The sequence below is a fragment of the Gymnoscopelus microlampas genome (assembly GCF_963454915.1).
Source record: "Gymnoscopelus microlampas genome assembly, chromosome: 12".
NCBI classification, from domain to species: Eukaryota; Metazoa; Chordata; class Actinopteri; order Myctophiformes; family Myctophidae; genus Gymnoscopelus; species Gymnoscopelus microlampas.
In genome coordinates this window covers 47,971,596-47,991,441 of record NC_139949.1, presented here as the reverse complement: position 1 = coordinate 47,991,441, position 19,846 = coordinate 47,971,596, and the positions used below count along the sequence as shown (strand labels likewise).

The following is a 19,846-nucleotide window of genomic DNA, read 5'->3' as shown; positions in this document are numbered from 1 at the left end:
AGGAGGTGCATGGGCCAAAAGCTGGATGAAACTCCTGGCCATCATGGACTATCACTCTCACCCCCTACATCAGTGGTCCCCAAATTATTTTGGGGGGGGTCCCCAGATGATTAGCTTAATGTGCAACATTGTTCTCTCACTCAACAGTACACAAACCATTGAAACCAGGGTATCTGCACATTTCTAAAGTGACATTTTAAGGACTTTGTTTTAAGACATTTTTAATACCAAATTAGCCAAATTGTCAAATATTATAAGAAAGAGGCAAACATTGTGAAAATAGCCTGTGAGCTTGTAGTTTGCCTATTTTCACAATATTTATCTGTGGAACCGAGTAAAACTAAATGTAATGCCTACAATTCCAAGTGCTTCTCAGGGTGGGGGGTCCCCAGTTCAAATATGATTATATTGGGGGGTCGCGGCCTGAAACGTTTGGGAACCCTTGCCCTACACGACACTGTGGCAGGGCAGAGAAGCTCCTTTAGCAAAAGACTGATAGCTACACCTATACGAGCGCAATAGGAGATCTTTTCTGCCTGCTGCAAAAAGACTGTACGACTCCTCTGGTTGGCTTGATCAGGGTGATTAGGATGGGGGATGTTGAAATCAAGGAAAAGGAAGGGCTTTTGCATTTTGGCTCAGCACCAAAGATGATGGATGCGTGTTTCTTTCGTTTTTGGATGTTGAAATCAAGCCACCCGACTCTTAGTAGTGTTTGGTCTGTCTTTCAATATTGTAGGTTGACTATTCTTAGATGCCTATTTTTTATGTTTTTCATTATGTTTTTTTATTGATATTTATGTTTCTTGTCTCTATGAGAGCTGCTGTAACACCTTAATTTCCCCTCGGGATGAATAAAGTACCTATACCTACCTATACACTGCTGATTAAGTTCTAATAACACTTCAAATGATTTATAGTATGTTATTCTCATTTCGGTGGTTTATTGTAATGCAATGTTTATAACATCTGATTCACATAATAATAAACCAAATTATCTATCTTTAGTTGGTAGAATCAGCATTGACTGCATGGGACAAAGTAAAAAGTAAAGCTCTTAATTCCATGACAAGGCCTGTCACCTTCCTCTCCCCAAATCATTGACTAGAGTTGTCTTGCAAATCAATGTTAGATTGCAAAGTGGGAGGGGGAGGCTTTTTAATTTCTCCATCATCTCAACAGACCTTTGGATTTTACTGAGTAATTAACATTTTATTACCTACTTCAGTACTTGTACTGTATAATAAAAACATTACTAACACATTATGACTTAATGATCCTTAGTAAATCAACCAACCAAACCAAACTTATCAACATATTAGTATAAACAACGTATTTCACTACTACATTATATATTTGATCCCCCTTTAACAAGCCCTGTAGGCCTACATAATCATACATCAAATTTCACCATTCGTTATAGGCCTACTGTAGGCCTATAGGGTTAGCCAATCTACAAGCTCACAATGCTTCACAATGCAACACGTTATGAGCTTGTAGATTGGCTATTTTCTCTAATTTGGAATTTCTTCTGAAATTCTTCTTCTACAATGACATGCCTAAAGTAGGTATGCCAGGTTGAAAGTGGTAATTATGGGCAGTAAAGCAGTGGAATCAGAGCTTCATGCTGACATTATTCAAGAATCGATCCCGTATTCTATTACTAAACACATTTCTTTTTTACTTAAATCTCTTTCATTTCCTCACCAGGAATTGAATTAGCCGATTACATGATATAAAAGCAATTCATTTTATTGTGGGAATTTGAATCCCATCACTCAAAGAGCTTATAAAACAACACCTTTGCACTTAACCATAAGCATCCTGTTGAATTGTAATTCAGTAAACAAACACATGTAAAAGTAAATATCCTGAAGAAGTACACTTAGGTTGACAAAGAAAGGACAAGTCCATTGCACAGATTTTAAACTGTATTCTCAACCTCTCCTCTCGTCAAAGCCAGTCAAAACATGTCTGCATTTGGCCTTCACAGGCAGACAGGCTGCATTCTGCACAGGGCACATGAATAAAAACATGAATTGGGATTTCTTTTAACCGATTAAGACCTGAAGCCGATTCTACAAATGTCTTCTAAATCCCAACAGTTTTCTAAAAAAAACGTATGTTTCTTTATCAGTGGTTCTCAAACTTTTTCAGAATTGTCAAGGACCACCCAAAATTGTATTTGGCCGCAAAGATTTGAGGTACAAATGTTCGCTTTAAAAAATATATATTTTCAAAGATTTGCACACATTTTCAAGATTTGAAAAAAAAATTGCAGATATACAAGCTCATAGCGCGGCACTCGGTGCCGCGCTATGAGCTTGTATATCTGCTATTTTTGAATAGCCATAGTGTGAAATAATGCTTTTTAGCTCAAATCAAAAAATGGCACAGATGCGTTCCAGGTCTTAATGTGTTAAAAACTGTAATTACCAGCAACATATAACATGAACGTGTCAGGGGTAACTCTCCTTTCCCTGAGGTTCATAGCGATTTAATTTCAGCTCATAGATCATCGCAGATCATAGATCATCGTGACATACTGTACAGTCAAACATAATTGAGGCGACCAAGGGTCGGAGCCATAATGTTTTATGAGTTATAGTTATAGTAACACCTTAAAGGTGCAAAACTGTAGAACTTTTGCTGCATTAAATTGTCATTCATCGACCAGCGGAATTCATTCATTCAAGTATCTTTATTGAAACTATAAAATATTGTACAACAAAAAAAAAAAAGGGATCAGGACTTTTCACCAATCAGGACAAGTCAGCCTGCCCGGCCTCTATTTTGCAGTCAACTTCACCAGGACCTCCTTGTCGAACTCAAACAGACGCCAGCCCTCTTCGACGGACAAATCTGACGCTCCTCTGCGCTTGTAGAACTCGATAGACTGATGGTTGTTCTCTGCAACGAGGAAGTGCATGCCGCTACACCGGGTCTTCACTGCTGTCTGGGCGGGGGGACGAAAGACACATGAAACAATATGAGCAGCTTTTCATAAACTCGGAATACAGAATAAACCGCTCTCAAACCACACGAACACTAGCATCCCTATATTCTGGGCAGGTCATAATAGGCGATCATTCGGCGTAAATACTAGGCGAACATTCGGCAATAAATAGCTGATCTAAAAGATTAGCTATTTTTTGCTGAAAGGTTTTGGTTTAGACTGTAGAGGGAAAAGTACAGACCCCTGGGGGATCCCGTTCAACGCAGTATGTTGGTTTAAGTGGTTAAACCAATCACAAGGGTTCTGTAACAATGAAATATATTTATATCTGTTCTGTTGTGGGATCATTGAGTCCAAAAACAGTAATGGTGATTACAGTTAAAATAGCATGTTTAATGTTTTCTTGGAAATAAAGTAAAGCACATAATCTATGAGTAGCCTAATATAATTACGTAACTTACTGAACTAATCTGAGGAATTACATTACTCATTCTCGTATAGAAGCCCTGGATGGTGTCTACACAAGAATGCTACAAATGGCACTTTGGATGTCACATGCGAGGACCACATCAGAAATGCGGATCTCTACGGGGGCCTCCCGCGGGACACAGGCAAGGTCAGAGAGAGAAGGATGAGGCAGGCTGGGCACTGCGTCAGGCAGTGGCAAGCAAACTGACAAGTGTATGGGAGCCGCGTACCCAAGCCACAGCTAGGAGGGGAAGGTGATGCACGGCCTATGTCAGGGGTGGGCAACTTTGATGATGGAGAGGGCCACCATATTTCCACACTCACTCCAGCAGAGGGCCACATTGCAGATACTGTCGGGCCATTCTGTGTCACACAAAAGTAGCAAAAATAGCACATCTACAAGCTCAAAACGCGTCTTGAGCTTGTAGATCTGCTATTTTTGCTATTTTTGAATTGGAATTCAGATTTATTTTTTGCTCATTTTGAATTGGAATCCTCAAAAAAGTAACATTTTTATTGAATTTCAAATGCCTTTAGTTATACTTATGTTAACTTTATGATCTTAAATACAAATACATGGGACATAAAAAAAGACTGAAGTAGCCTAATAAAAGCAGGTCATGTTTGCAATTGTAACAGCTGAAATCAATAATATATCAGTATTCCGATATCAACCTGCGGGCCGCATTAAGTGAAGGTGAGGGCCGCATGCTAACAACACTGCAGATTCTCAAGACCCTGATGCTGGATATAAGAGGGAGTGGAGGGCAGAGATCCAGGAGTCCCGAGTTGGTGTCAGCTAGTCTGCGCCATCGCGTCATCATTGCATCACGCACATCACATCACATGACATTACTGATTAGGATTGTAAGTAGATAATCAGTACAGTATGACAGCAATCTCCCCTACTCCCAAATGAAGAACTATAAACGACTGTACCTCACTCAGTATCTTCAGAAAACGCGAACCAATGCCATGACCTGGGGGAAGAACAGAGAGAGCAAGCAGAAGATGACATCTCTAATTATCTACAGAAGTGATCATGTTGACCTACCTACAGTAGTCCTAGAACCATCATGATGTTATTTGTTGACAGTTCAACGAACTAGAGCTTGAACATCCATAAAACCGGTACAGGATGTCCTGCACTTAAGTAAAAACTTCATAAACTGAAGAAGTTATTTTGACAGTGTGCAGACTCTGTTTGTGACAGTTACCCCTGAATTCCTCCGTGACGTAGAAATCCTCCAAGTACAGCAACTTCCCAATCCACGGGTCATAAGTGAAGTAGTACATAGCAAAACCAATCACAGTGTATCCTACAAAACAGAACAAAGACAACTGTGAGTATCACTACTTGTTTTGTGTGTGTGTGACGTGTGTGTGAGACGTGTGTGTGTGTGTGTGTGTGTGTGTGTGTGTGTGTGTGTGTGTGTGTGTGTGTGTGTGTGTGTGTGTGTGTGTGTGTGTGTGTGTGTGTGTGTGTGTGTGACGTGTGTGTGTGTGTGTGTGTGTGTGTGTGTGTGTGTGTGTGTGTGTGTGTGTGTGTGTGTGTGTGAGTGAGTGAGTGAGAGAGAGAGAGAATGTGCATAATGTGTGGGGGAGAGAATGTGTGTGTGTATGTGTGTGTACGTGCGTGCGCGAGTGTGAGAGGGAGACAGTGGGAGACTTGAATTTAAAATTGAGAGTGGGAGAGAATGTGTGTGTGTGTGTGTGTGTGTGTGTGTGTGTGTGTGTGTGTGTGTGTGTAGTTGTTTTTACCGTCAGAGCTCGCCTGCTCTTTAGGCACTTCAGCAACAAGGCAATGGTAGAACGGGTGTTCCCCAAAACCGTCTTCAAGTAGATCTAGCAAAAACAAAACAGACTTAAATGTATTTTTTTTTTAATAGGATAAAAACTAAACTACTGTTTGCTTTAAATAGAATAGATCAGTGGTTCTCAAACTTCTCATATTAGCGGGGTAGCCCAGGGACCCCCATTTGAAAATATGTTGTGCCAGGGCCCCCAGAAGAGAAGAGTTATGTAAAAAAAAAACATAATTATATGATTTTTGATTATATTAAAAACAAAAACAGATGTACAAGCTCGCTGTGAGCTTGTAGCCTATATCTGCTATTAGAAAGTATAAAATTTGGTTAAAGTGGTTAAAATGATTGTGACGCTATATTATCTAATATTGCTGGGGACCCCCGGAAACCCCCTCAAGGACCACTGGGGGTCCCCGGATCCGACTTTGAGAACCTTAAATATCCCAAATACATTGAATGTGTTCAATGTATTCAGAAAAATAAAGTATAGCTCTACCTTTCTCGGTCAGTATAACCTGCTCCTCCATCTCCTCGAACCTAGCGAGGTCCTAAAGGGTTAACAGATGGAAAACACAAAATAGAACTGAAAGTAAAATAATTCATAATGTATCTAAGGCCTAATAGTAATCCAATCTTTTAAACAGATGTCATGATCAAGAATTATCCACGTTATTTTAGGAATGGCTTGACATCTGGTTGTCAAAAACACCATTTATTATGACAGCATAATAGCCTATTCTGTAGAACAGTGGTTCCCAAACGTTTTAGCTCAAGAGCCAAAAGTGAAATTAAATTGCTTTGCCCAGGACCCAAACTAGTGAAAATAGCAGATCTACAAGCTCACAATGCACCTTGTTGTGAGCTTGTAGATCTGCTATTTTCACCACTTCTTAAAATGATATTTTCCCCCTCTAAAGTAATGGATTTTCTATGGAATTATTCGAATTTGTTTTTAACTTGTGAAAAATTGTCATTTTGGCTGATTTTGCGGGTATTGTTAATAATTAAAAACAAAATGTACTAAAGAAAAAAATTAAGTTTTTTTTACTCGTGACCCATAAAAATTGGTCGGCGACCCACAAATCGCTCCCCGACCCACTGCTTGGGAAACAGTGGGCTAATATGACAAGTGTCGCTTGCCGATCGGCTTTTTCGCCGGTCACACTAATAGGAGTAGAATATAGTATAGCAATTATGAAGGTTTTTAACTTACTTTAATGAGTCTCAACATATCTGACACATCTCTCGGCTCCGCTTTCCGTAACTCGACGTTGACGTTGGCCATTTTTTAATAGCTTTTTATATTGAATCTATTGCTCTTCTTTCTTTTTCCTTTTGCTCTTTTTCCCTTTCCCCACCAGTCCTTTGAAGAAGAATGTCAGCAGGATGTGTTTCTTCATTCGCGTCCCTGGAGTTTTTCACCCCGTAATGAATAATACTGTCTCATGTAGAACGACGTTCCCTTTGTCTTCTAGAAGCTCGCTACTTCTCTGTCTGTCTGTCTCCGAGGCGGCGTGCGTGCGTGTGGGTCTGTGCGTGTGGCTCGCTGTGTGTGCGCGCAAACAGGTCTACTCCTGTAGCACTAGCAGTGGTGGAAAGTAACTAAGTACATTTACTCAAGTAGTATACTGTACAATTAAATCGTACTTGAGTACAATTTTGGGTACTTTTACTTTACTGGAAACTGTGTTTCCAATTTTCAGTACTTTTTCTTCTACTCCACTCCATCTCAGAGACAAATATTGTACTTTTAACTTAAGTACAATTATTTGAACACTTTAGTTACTGGTTACTTTGTAGATTTTGATTATTATTACAACACATATACATTAAACACTTCAACTACATTTCGGTCATTTGAAAATGTTTTTTTTTTTTTTTTTTTTTTACATTTTACACTTTTGAAAACTTGTCAAATGGGACATTCTGCATAATGAATACTTCTGGTGCTTTAAGTAGGCTACATTTTGATACCAATACTTTTGTACTTTTACTCAAGTCAAGTCCGGACTTGTACTTGTTGCGACAGAGTATTTCTACATTGCATTGCATATTGATACTTCTACCTTAGTAAAAAAAGTGAGTACTTTTTCCACCACTAGTCGTCTAGCAAGGAAAAAAAAGTCGCTCCCCGGAAATACATAGCGGGTCACGCGACGCAGTCAAAGGCCACGCACGCTCGCCCATACACACACCAACCCACATTCTCGTGCATGTTCATTATGCGCGCGTGCACGTAAACACACGCACAGCCTACTTGGCCTACTTGGGTGTTTTTCTCCCTCCTTCTCAGGATGCTTATCTTTAATACGGGTTCTGTGAGACATGACTTGAATGCTGAGTCTGAGCAACAATGTTAATCATTCACCATTATATAGGCTGCCAGCAGCCAGGTCAGCTTATTATGAGTAAACTAAGAGTTTTAAAGCTGCAGTCTGTTTGAAGTTTCATGTCCTATAACCAGTGTAAAGTAACTAGGTACAATTACTCAAGTACTGTACTTTAGTAAAATTTTGAGGTCTTTTTTACTTTAGTGGAGTATTTCCATTTCAATATTGTACTTTTACTCCACTACAATTATTTGAAAACTTTAGTTACTAGTTACTTTGCAGATATACCATTCAGTGGTTCAGAATAAATGTGGGTGGGTTTGGGAATAAAAACACCTGCCTCTCTGTGAGGTTCCTCAGTGAATTTGAAGGAAAGGTAACCGGAAGAGTGGGCACCTCAATGTAAAACTGGCTATTTGGTCCAAAATGTTAAAAAAAATATGTAAATACTTGGAAAATAGCCTTACATTACATTGTAAAGTATGATTAGAACACGATTGAACATTTCACAATTAAGGTCTAATATTTCTACAATTGCCACAAAACCTGTATATCCAATCATTTTGGGAATAAACAAGGAGTTGAAGGGTAGATAATGATGTACTGTGCATGTTCAAATCATGTATAGTTTACAGGCCATTTTTCTTTTTTTTACATTTTGGACAAAATAGCTAATTTTACATTGAGGTGCCCACTGTTCCTTAGTGCCCACTCCTCTCGTATCCGAATGAAATACTCTACCAAGCAGAGCAGCGAGCACTCGAGGCAAAGCACAGAGCAGGAGAAGGGCACACAACATTTGGACTGCTACATCAAGAAACACATAGGATCAATAACAACACAGACAACTGATTACTGGCTGAGATTTGGAGGAAATGTGAACCATCTCCAGATCACTGCAGAAACCTACAACCTCAGGGTGCACGGCAGGAAGGAAAGCGTTGCTTAACCACTTAAGACCTATTTCACAAGTAGTGCAAATTGCAGATCTAATCTACAAGCTCACAAGGCTGTGATCATTTAGCTATTTTAGAGACAATCTTTTAAGATTCTCTTCCAAGACATTTTGTGAAATTTTGTCAACATTCCTGAAAAGTTTCCGCTTATAACATGCCCAAAATGAGGCAGCCTGGCTTAAAGGGGTTATAAAAATAAAAGCCGGTATTAAAAAAAGCACCTGAGTGCTCCAGCAAGAATGTGGCCAAAATGTGCTATATGTTCAAATTAGACAAAAATTGAGTTTTTACCTGCCAGCCAAGTGTTCTTGTCTCAGACCTACTACATTATCACCAAGTAAACACTGTCACCTACACAGTGAAGCATGGTGGCTGCGTGGCACCTGCTGAGGCTCCTTATCAGCAGAGACTGGAACACATAACCACATGAACCCTATCGTCCGCCGACCGCCCCTATTCTGGGGCAAACATTAGCTCGCAAAAAAAGAAAAAAGAGGAATACAGTATTTATTCGCGGATGTACCTCTCCTGTCTTAGGTGTGCATATTGCTTACTGCTGTTGCTGCTATGACACCTTCATTTCCCCACAGGGATCAATAAAGGTCTAGCACTATCTAACAAGAAAGTGTAATCCTGTTTACATTGCCCAAAGGTTAAAATACCTCTATATAGCCTATATTACGGTTCTAAAAAGGTATATGTACAGTATATAACATTAACAGGCCATAGAATGATCTTTCAACCAATCCAGGATGTGAAATTGGATGTGACAATAAGGCTTAGAGTACATATTACACCCAGAGAAAGTGACTCAAGAGCCAATGACTCCAATCTCGAGCAAAAATAGAAAACTATATATATACATATACATTTTTTTTTTTACAAAATAGCAATTCCAAATAGTCAGTCACAGTGTATTAACGCTACAAAGGCAGCTTGAGTTGGTGTATTCCTATAAGGACACAGACAACAATTACGAAAACTGTTTTTATTTGAACGTGTTGTTGTGTTTAAGTGCCGGCTTTCACAGATTCGTAAAACAAAGAAGGATGGGTCAGTTCAGAGTTCCTTGTTCAGTTTGTCAAAATACTTCAGTTTGCCTGAAGGGTCTGGAATTATCTGTGGAATAAATAATGTTGTATAATTAGTAAGCAACAAAAATACTGCTTACATTTTTTTTAAAGCATTCAATCAATCAGTCACAAAAATATAACAATAGATCCTATCGATACCAAACCCCCAGAAACGTGGAGGATTATTGAAGCCATAGAATTGGTATTGAAAGACTTCAGCATCTACTGTGCATGCTTTGCTTTTAATAATATTGAGCCAAACAAGGAAGCGGGTGCTTCATGCGCTGGTGAGCAACTTCCATTGAAATGAATATGTGGGGCCAGGGCCGTCCGTTCTCTAGATATATTATAAACTCTATGATTGATACTCACTGTGTCACTTCCTGGTTTCCAGTTTGCTGGACAAACTGTGAAAAAATTAAAAATAATTCTCATCAGTCACAAAGAAAGCATCCACTATGTTTTTAATGGATCTGAAAACCAACCATTATTTTTACAGTGTCATTGTAATGGCATAACATGTATAAATAAGTGTAAAGTATGCATCATGCAACTTAGAACATTTTAATTGACAGCCAGCTACATACTGAATTTCCTTCTGAAAAGCAATGGTGCAGTTTGATCTGGAGAATTTCAAACTACGGTAGTTTTGTCGAATCCAAAGTTGTGAACAAGAGACATTATTTTGGGGCTGAAGAGTAGGCCCATTGTGGAACTCTGAATTATTGTGCGTTTGAAATGGATGGTGGAACAGAAGAAAAGAAAAACCTATCTGAACAACGTGGCCTATCAAAAAAATAAGAAAAAGAATGCTAATGTCCTCGGATGACTTGGGACGCTGCTCTCATAACGTGTGTGCAGGGTGAATGTATATGTGTAATGTATCAACGCTCCGGCAATACTAGAGTAGTAAACAACCACCTAGTGATGTAACGTGAGATCCTTGCAACAGGTCCTGACAGCTGTGTAGAATGTTTTGCTCGATGCAGTTCACTCATAATACAGTGACAGAAAGGCACTGTAGGAATCATTAAGGAGATTCCTCTGTTACCCATACACTCACCCCCAAAAAAGGGGGTCCGCGCATAATTCCGACATCCCATGATTCCGACCACTAGGTTGGTGTGAGGTTTGGGATAGAGTTAGTTATAATGAGGCCAGTCGGACCAACAAGACGTCGGATTAATGGGCCGTCTGGAGAACCTGTCACCCAAATTGAGTTGAAAAACGACTGCATCCCTGATTTATGGGTACATTAGCACTTGCCCTAGCCTTGATGACCTTGCAGGCTTATGCAAAGGCTCAAATGTTACTTAGATAGCATGTTATGTAGACAGATGCCAGGTCATAGTTGACCTGGCATCCTACAGTGTGTATAGTTTCAATGTACAGGCTGATGATAGGTTCTTGGTTTACGTATGTATTAGTTATCATTAGATTATTGGTTTCCTTATGTATTGCTTTATTATTAGATTAATATTTCTATGCATTTGATGTATTATGATGTATTATGTCTTGTGTCCTTGCTTACTGTAAGTCGCTCTGGATTAAGAGCGTCTGCTAAATGCCTAAATTGTAATTAGATTGACGTACCTTCTCCATGTTTGTCGGTGTACTGGAAGGCCTGCACCAACCGCAGAGTCTCGTCAACAGAGCGGCCAACGGGGAGGTCGTTCATGGTTATCTGCCTCAGTATACCTTTGTTATCGATGATGAAAAGTCCCCTGAGAGAGAGAGATGAGGGATAAATATGATCCATATGGAAAATAATCAAGGCTCAGAAAGTGTTTTCTTTTTTTCCCTTTCCCCCTGCAGCTGTCAAAGCCCTGAATGAGTCAAGAACTGGTCAAGAACACTAAATAAAACAAAGACTGCTTTCAGTCTGTAAGAATCCTGTACAGACAAGTAAACTATTATTTATGCCTTCTTGCACATTCCCCATTGCTGCTAAAGATGTTATACCCGCGTTACGATCATAACATTTACAACTTTATTTCATCTAATCTACAATTGTATTATTTAGATTTTGTTTTAATTCATTACAGCCAGTATAATATTATTATTATTGTTGTATTGTGTTAGCACAGTCTCTGCAGAACATGTCCCACCAATATTTCAGTGCTTGTACCTGAATTATTTTTTGTCCATGTTGAAAGATGTTCATATATTTTCAAAATCGTGGAAATAGCAGATCTACAAGCTCACAACGTGTCGCATCGGCTATTTCCACTACTAATGTTCCTTATAGTACAAGTATAAAGTTAATCACAAAACAATGATCAGACAAATAACCAACTAAAACACCCAAGCTTCATACATGGTGGCAGATTACATAACTATAATAATACAACCTAAACAACACTATTGTAATTGGGCCTGTTACCTCACATCTTAACAGGAGACCCGACATGAACCTACATCTATAATTAGGCCCTGTCCTGTTTTCGCTCTACACTTAAAGTGGCACTATGTACGTTTTTTAATGACTACATTAGAATTGTGTCCAATCAGTATGTTAATACAATATAACTTATACAATTGGGGTGGTTGTATTTTGTCTCTCTGCTCTTCTATTGAGACATAATATAGATCGTATTAAAGGTCATGTCTCACCCTAGACCTGAAGGTCCAGATTCAAATTATCCCCTGAGCAAGCAGGCAGGCTCTATTAGCTCAATGGCAAAACATGCCAGCACTTGAAAAGGAAACCAGGTTCAAATCCGGGGTAGAAGAGGAAAGTTACATAGTGCAGCAATTATATCTTCTGAGAAAATGGCCAATCTACAAGCTCACTTTTCGACAAATGGGAGGCCCAGAGTAAGGATGCTAGGATTCAAGTGGTTAACCTTGGTGTGGCTGCAATACCGATTCTGTTGACCATGGAGTCTAGTTAAATTGGTAACTTAGTAAAACAAAGAAATCTTCCACCCCCACAATACTTTAAGCACAGTGCAGTTTTTCCTGAAAGTTTACATATTTCCAACTCGTAACTGCTGCCACTTGGTACAGTCAAAGATGCTAAGTTTGAAGTGCTGTCAGATATATGCATCCACAAGTCCTTTACACTGAACATTGAATGAGTAAAGTCGTTCATTTATACATTTGTAACTCTGCAATGTAACCACATGGACTCTTAAATTACAGACCGATTTGCTTACATTTGTACTGGAGCTGGGCAATATGGACTAAAAATATTATCTCCGTGTTCAGTTGTAAGTCAAAGCCAGCCCATAAACACTGCTTAACAAAATACACAGCTGTAAAACTATTTATGAAAAATCACTGGTTAAATGTGTGAAAGCTACTGTACTGTATATTTACATTTGTGCATTCTCAAACACTGCTGCACTTGAACACATGCTTGGCTCCTCTCATTCACTGTCACAAACACACCCCTGATAGCTAGCAACCACGGTTGCTAACAACAGCTAGCAACGGTGCTTACTGCTAGTACCACTCAACATCTAATGCACCATTTGTGAAGTATTTAGAGTCCGCCGTTTAACTTGCATGCTGCGATTCAGCACAGGTAGACGACACAATGTTGTTTGAGCAGGTATCAGTTCACAGGAAGATCTACATTCAGAGAATTTCAGACTAGCCCGTTCAGCTGTAATGTTAATATTTAACGAGTTGGGATCATCTGCAATGTAATGTTCACCATACCAGTGTTATTACATGATATACATGGTACAGTATGCAAATTGACTACAATGTGCATTCAGTACCATACTGAAATGAATGGAATGGTTTTTGGAATGTCAAGAAAACTTGAAAAAGTAATCCAAAGTATACAGTATATGACTTCCAGACAGAAAATGAAATAATGAAAAGGGAAATTAATATTGTACTGTATTGGATTCATGGACCAAATCTATATCTTGTTTGAAAATATATCGATATACCTTAACCCAATAAGACCTGGAACTGTGTAATTTTTAGATTTGAGCTAAAAAGCATTATTTTACACTTTGGGCTATTCAAAAATAGCAGATATACAAGCTCATAGCGCGGCACCGAGTGCCGCGCTATGAGCTTGTAGATCTGCTATTTTTGAAAAATTGTGAAAATGTGTGCAAATCTTTGAATATATATATATATATATATATATTTAAAGCGAACATTTTTAACTCAAATCTTTGCTTCTGGGGGGTCCCTGGAACAAGATATTTTGATGGGGGTCCGCGGCCAAATACATATAATTTTAGGGGTCCTTGACATGAAAAAGATTGAGCACCACTGATATAGAAACATACGTTTTTCAGAAAACTGTTGATATTTAGGAGACATGTAGAATCGGCTTCAGGTCTCAATGGGTTAAGAAGTCGATATACCTCCCAGCCCTAATTTGCACACTCTCAAGAGTTAGATTAACACTCAAGATTTTACTACGTAGCACTGGCAACATAAAAAAGGGGTTGGAATTGTGCTCTTGAATACAATGTTGGTTGGTTAAGGTTGGTTGAGGACCCCCTTGAAAACTAGATGCTGCATCTCAAGGGGCTTATCCTCAATAATTCAAATAAATAAATAAATACATGTCTGGTTGTATAAAAGTCAACAGCCTGCAGAAACTGGACAACAAGATGTGATGTTGTACCTGAGAGTGTGACCCTGGTCCTCCAGGAAGACTCCGTAGTCTTTGGCAATCTGGTGAGTCAGGTCAGACAACAGTGGAATTTTCATTGGTCCAAGTCCACCCATCTTTCTGTGTGTATTGATCCTGTACATAACCAGAGACATAATAAACACATGAAAGATAAAGTTCATCCCATGTTGTTGATCTTAAAGCTCTTAGCTCTTCATGAGAGAAACAACACAAACACACAAGGCACAGCACAGATGAAAATTCAAAACAAAACTAATATTATGCTCGCCACACTGTTCGTAGCTTAATAATAGCAGCGCTATAAAAAAGTATGACTTGTCTGTAAAATAAAATCCTAACCTCAAACAACATTAAAGAGATTCCCATTAGCACATGAACACACCACAACGGTAGACTTTTCAAATCTATCCACACTTAATGATAATGTAACTTTGATGAAAAATATGTGTCAAGTTGATTTTCATACTGTAGCCCATTGGTTCTCAAAGTGGGGTCCGGGGACCCCCAGGGGTCCTTGAGGGGGTTCCAGGGGGTCCCCAGCAAAATGTGTGAATATAGGATCACAATAATTTTAACCTTTTATACTTTGGCTATTCAAAAATAGCAGATATACAAGCTCATAGCGTGGCACCGAGTGCCACGCTATGAGCTTGTATATCTGCTATTTTTGAAAACTCTTGAAGATTCGTGCAAATCTTTGAATATATGTCTTTTAAAGCGAACATTTTAACGCAAATCTTTGCTTCTGGGAGTCCCTGGCACAACATATTTTCAGATGGGGGTCCGCGGCCAAATATATATCAATTTGGGGGTCCCTGGCATGAAAAAGTTTGAGAAGCACTGCTAGCCTACTTAAAAATCATATGCAGTAATGTAAAGCATGAGTGATTTGTCAGTAGATTTGTCAAAGTAAACATGCAAAACCACCATGTGTTCCTTTAAAGATCATGATCAGATTGAGAACACTTTGCCTCAAGACATAAGATAAATTGCATTAATGAGTACAATGACAAGACAAGACAGATTTGATAGTGGTTATTTTTTCTTTTACAATTTACTAGCTATAGGCCTACTTTATATCCTTTAACTTTTTTTGATCATAAGAGAGGGGTGGTATACAAAGGGACCGTGGGAGGGAACAGATATGTTGTGGTGGGTAACGCAAACTAATGACTGGTTACTTACAACACAACACAAAAAGAGAAAGACATGAAGACACAGACAGGTTGCTTACCAGGCCAGGTGTGTGAATTGGGAGTCAACAGAACATGCAACCACCTCAGCGTTGATGTTACGGAACTCTTGCACCCGATCACTGAATGCAATGATCTCCGTGGGGCAGACGAATGTGCTACAAAAACATTTACAACATTAAACTTTATACACAAATAGGGCTGTCACGATTACACATTGAAGAATAGCAGACAGCTATTTCTGATTTTTTTACTATTTGAAAATGTGCGATTAATGTTTCAACATGTGGCATGCAAACAGCCCCCAGGTGAAAAAGGTGACAACATGTTGTTTTCTTTCGGGTCAGGTGTCACACAATTGCCCTATTTGGGTTCAAAAAGGTGACTGTAGCTGAAAAGTGACACTTTTGCATGCCTGTGATTATGACGATTATGCAAAAATAATTGTGATTACCTCAAATAAATGCGATTAGCCGATGTGACAGGCCTATACACAAAATGTATGTTCATTGACAAAATACACAGCAAATAGCCAAATCAAATAATAATAATTTGATAATCTTTGACTCACAAGTCCAGGGGGTAGAAGAAGAACACGAGGTATTTGCCTTTGAAGTCGGACAGTTTCAAGTCCCTGAATTCACCATCGATGACAGCTGTTCCCTCCCAGTGAGGAGCAGGCTTTGAGACTTTTATTTAGGAATGAAAACAAACACAACGTTTGATTACATTGTGCTGCATATTGACCTAAACTTGGAATAACAATGAGTCACTACAGTCACTCAGCACAAAATGATCAAGTGTCAGCAATAATGCAAAAGTGTGCAGGAAGATTAAGACCTCCCATTGTGTCTGAAGACAAGGAAAGTCTGGAGCAGGACCTTGGTTAATGACACAATTTAACATGATTACACTTTTGCCTTTAGTTTCATATCAACAGTGAAGGTCTCTGTATCACTCTGCTACATGTGGTTCAGTTATTATCTGGACAGGAAGGGGTGGATGGGTGTGTAGTGGGATGGAAGGCGGGGAGGGGGGGGGCAGAATTCACCAAATGTCATTGAATGACGTGTCCCTTCAAAGTTAGGCCTACTATGTGAATGTGTGTGGGTGGGGTGTTAAGATCCTTACACACAACCTCCTCTGAAAATAAACAAAAACTGATATCAAGTAAAATATTTGAAATCATGAACTCTGACATTTGCATGGAGTCGTTTCCATTTCCGTTGTTCTAATATTCTGCATGCACGCTGTACTCACCACCATAAGTGCCTGCAGCATTGCCACTGAGCAGTGGTGTAAAGTAAAAGAGTACATTTACTCAAGTACTGTACTTAAGTACAATTGAGAGGTATGTATTACTTTACTGGAGTATTTCCAATTTTCAATACTTTTACTTCTACTCCACTACATCTATTTTCTTTTTGCTATTTTCAAAAGATTTGCATACATTTAAAAACTTGTGAAATGGGACATTCTGCAAATTGACCGAGTACTTTCTACTTTCGGTACTTTTAAGTACATGTTGATACCAATACTTTGGTGCTTTTACTCAAGTAACATTTTGAACACAGCAGGCCTGCAGGCTGTAACATGAGTATTTCTACATTGTGGTATTTTATTGATACTTTTACTAAAGTAAAAACATTGAGTACTTCTTCAACCACTGCCAAAGAAAGAACAATGCAAAAAATCATGCAAAAAAAGCCAATAATAAACTGACTCTTCGCCTTGCTGAGGTGCAGGGAATGGTCGGACACGGGCACCCGGAAAGCCTCTCCGGGGTAGACGTGTCCTCCGGCGTAGTTATAGCACGCCTGGTCCTTTTTGCCGTTGGAGCCGCTGTCGTCTTCTGCTGACGAGACGAGCCCTGCGACCAGGAGCACGGCGTAGAGAACAGACACAACTTGTCTCATTGTTGTTGTTGTGGTGTGTGTGGAGCGTAGAACTTCTTCCATTCCTCCGTCTGTCCTACAGTATTGACTGACTGAGAGCACGTAGCACTGCTGCTGCTAGGCTAGCATAGAAAGCTTGAATCTCCCTCCAGCATCAAGACAGCATAATGTAGCCACGGAACCTACTTCCGTTAGCGGGTTTCAAAATAAAAGTCAAGCGTCGATGACATGGTAAAACAAAAAAAACCCAAGAAGAAATATAGCTGCAAGCAGCGATAATATGGGGCCAGGAGAGATAAAGAGAAATGATAATTCCTTTAACAGGTCAGTTCATGAAAGTCCTTGCGGTCTTGTTTCCAATGAGGGCCTGTGAGCAATTAGGGGTTAAGAGTCTTGCTTGTGTCGATGACAAATTTCATCAACACATTTGCTGACCTGGCCTGGAATCGTACCTGGGGCAACCAGAGCCTCTGGCTCCCTAGGTGGGCTCACTAACCACTCAGCTATGGCCGACCCTCAGAGAGAGAGAGAGAGAGAGAGAGAGAGAGAGAGAGAGAGAGAGAGAGAGAGAGAGAGAGAGAGAGAGAGAGAGAGAGAGAGAGAGAGAGAGAGAGAGAGAGAGAGAGAGAGAGAGAGAGAGAGAGAGAGAGAGAGAGAGATGGAAACGGAATAGATTGAAGATAGAAACGGAATAGATTGAAGAGACAGAGAGAGAGACATGGAAACGGAATAGATTGAAGATAGAAACGGAATAGATTGAAGAGAGAGAGCCATGGAAACGGAATAGATTGAGTCATGTTTTTTGCAATTCAACTTAAATGAGTCTGCATCAAGTGAGGCTTGAACCGGAAACCTTGCGATCGTGAGGTACTCTTAGGTAGCTGCAACACTACCTATAGTGCTATAGCTTTGTCTAGGCTGATATTGTCTGTTGAGGATCACAAACTCTTGCCTTCTGTCATGACCCAAGCCCCTGTTTCACTAACACAAAGATCACTCGTTCACAAACCATTTACCAATGAAGAAATTGTACATCTCCTCAGAACCAAAACTAGTGAAAGTAGCCGATCTACAAGCTCACAAACCATTAAAAGTTGTCAGATTGTACATCGGCTATTTTCACAATGAAGTATGTTATACATTGAAAAAACATACTCTCATTGCTATCTGAAAAGTTGTGAGATTGTAGATCAGCTATTTTCACAATGAAGTATGTAAAAAACACTCAATTAAGTATTTCATGTTATCTTTAACAATTGCAGATGTATTCATTGATAGTCATGTTGTGTGAAATGCAACTTAGATGAAGTCTGCACCAAGTGAGGCTTGAACTGGTGACCTTCAGGTTGTGGGGCACACATTTAAGCGAGAAGCCACCAACAGACAAGAACCTGTGAAAGGAGATCACACAGATGATACAGTTTCACGCAAATAGCTGAAAAATCCTGGGTTTAAGTGTTTTTCAAACTGCTCAAGATTGCGGACAATATAAGGGCGGTGCTTACTGGTTAACGTGATAGATGTGTTCCTCATTAGTCAAGGCACATGTGTAAGCAGGTCTAATGGCTGTCGGCCAAACGAGGCATGACTTTTGCCTGTTTAAAGTTTCAATTTTCAAAAAATTGCTATAGCGCCCCCGTTTGACCAATTGGAGTAAGATTGGTTTCAGTGATATTTGGAATGGCCCTTTACATTTCTGCAAAGTTTCAAAGAATGGTAAGTCTGCATGTATGTGTTAGGGGCAGATGAATAATTGTCATAAAACTGCAATATTCATTGGCTCATTAAAGCTTCATTTTTTCACTTATGGAAGATATTTTGCAAACGTTTTTTGGTATAGGTCCAAAGTTCATGTGTAAAAAGTTTCGTGCAGATTACTCAAAAATCCCAGGAGGAGATAGGTTTTAACTGTTTTTCATATAATTCCAAATGGTGGGAGATCTAAAGGTCAGAGGTCAAAAGTCAGAGGGTGAAAGTTGTTCAGCATGAGGAGACGCATGTGTGCATCGAAGTTTCATGGCTGTAGGTCAAACACGGCATGAGTTGTACCTGTTCAAAGTTGGCATTTTTCAATTGAGTGCTATAGCGCCACCTTTTGACGAAAGATTGTGAGAATTATTTCTTGATCGTTTTTCATGACCATCTATCATATGGCCGAGTTTCATAAAAAGCGACTGCACGGTTCAGCCAGAACTGCCAAAAGTGGCAGAAGAAGAAGAAACGGAATAATGCGAATAACAATATGGGTCCATGCTGGAAGCCTGGCCCCATAATAATGCGAATAACAATATGGGTCCATGCTGGAAGCCTGGCCCCATAAATACTCAGATATTTTACTAGTAAAAGGCCTGTGTTCAAAATGTTGCTTGAGTAAAAATGCAAAAGCATTGGTATCAAAAATATACTTAAAGTACCAAAAGTAAAAGAACTAAAATGTTTGAAAAAAGCAGATCTACAAGCTCACAACCTTGTGAGGACAACATGCCCTAAAAAAACAATCAAATACAAAATCGAGTTTTTTATCTAACCCTAAGCAGACAAAAAAATGAAAATGTTTG

At 39.4% G+C, this 19,846-nt stretch overlaps 2 protein-coding genes across 2 annotated transcripts; both read right to left on the bottom strand.

Moving 5' to 3' along the window:
• Window positions 1-2,419: 2,419 nt before the first annotated feature.
• On the bottom strand, window positions 2,420-6,760 carry LOC311057029 (diamine acetyltransferase 1-like). Its single transcript, XM_084073909.1, has 6 exons — window positions 6,446-6,760; window positions 5,729-5,780; window positions 5,186-5,269; window positions 4,642-4,743; window positions 4,364-4,404; window positions 2,420-2,956 (listed from the first exon to the last, which is right to left on the bottom strand). The coding sequence occupies exons 1-6, from the start codon at window positions 6,515-6,517 to the stop codon at window positions 2,789-2,791; spliced, it is 519 nt and encodes a 172-aa protein (XP_083930035.1). The 5' UTR covers window positions 6,518-6,760; the 3' UTR covers window positions 2,420-2,788.
• Window positions 6,761-9,491: 2,731 nt separating this feature from the next.
• Window positions 9,492-17,435, bottom strand: prdx4 (peroxiredoxin 4). Its single transcript, XM_084074810.1, has 7 exons — window positions 17,117-17,435; window positions 15,965-16,082; window positions 15,435-15,551; window positions 14,192-14,314; window positions 11,185-11,315; window positions 9,964-9,998; window positions 9,492-9,637 (listed from the first exon to the last, which is right to left on the bottom strand). Exons 1-7 carry the CDS (start codon window positions 17,349-17,351, stop codon window positions 9,578-9,580), a joined length of 819 nt encoding a protein of 272 aa, XP_083930936.1. The 5' UTR covers window positions 17,352-17,435; the 3' UTR covers window positions 9,492-9,577.
• Between the last annotated feature and the right edge of the window lie 2,411 nt (window positions 17,436-19,846).

Coding starts and splice junctions, on each gene's coding strand:
- prdx4 (XM_084074810.1), bottom strand. CDS start 17,351: ATGGAAGAAGTTCTACGCTCCACACACACCACAACAACAACAATGAGA. Junction 16,083..17,116: donor GCACCTCAGCAAGGCGAAGA/GTCAGTTTATTA, acceptor CCTAAATAAAAG/TCTCAAAGCCTGCTCCTCAC. Junction 14,315..15,434: donor CAATTCACACACCTGGCCTG/GTAAGCAACCTG, acceptor GGTTATGTACAG/GATCAATACACACAGAAAGA.
- LOC311057029 (XM_084073909.1), bottom strand. CDS start 6,517: ATGGCCAACGTCAACGTCGAGTTACGGAAAGCGGAGCCGAGAGATGTG. Junction 5,270..5,728: donor GGTTATACTGACCGAGAAAG/GTAGAGCTATAC, acceptor TGTTTTTGCTAG/ATCTACTTGAAGACGGTTTT. Junction 4,405..4,641: donor CGTCACGGAGGAATTCAGGG/GTAACTGTCACA, acceptor TTCTTCCCCCAG/GTCATGGCATTGGTTCGCGT.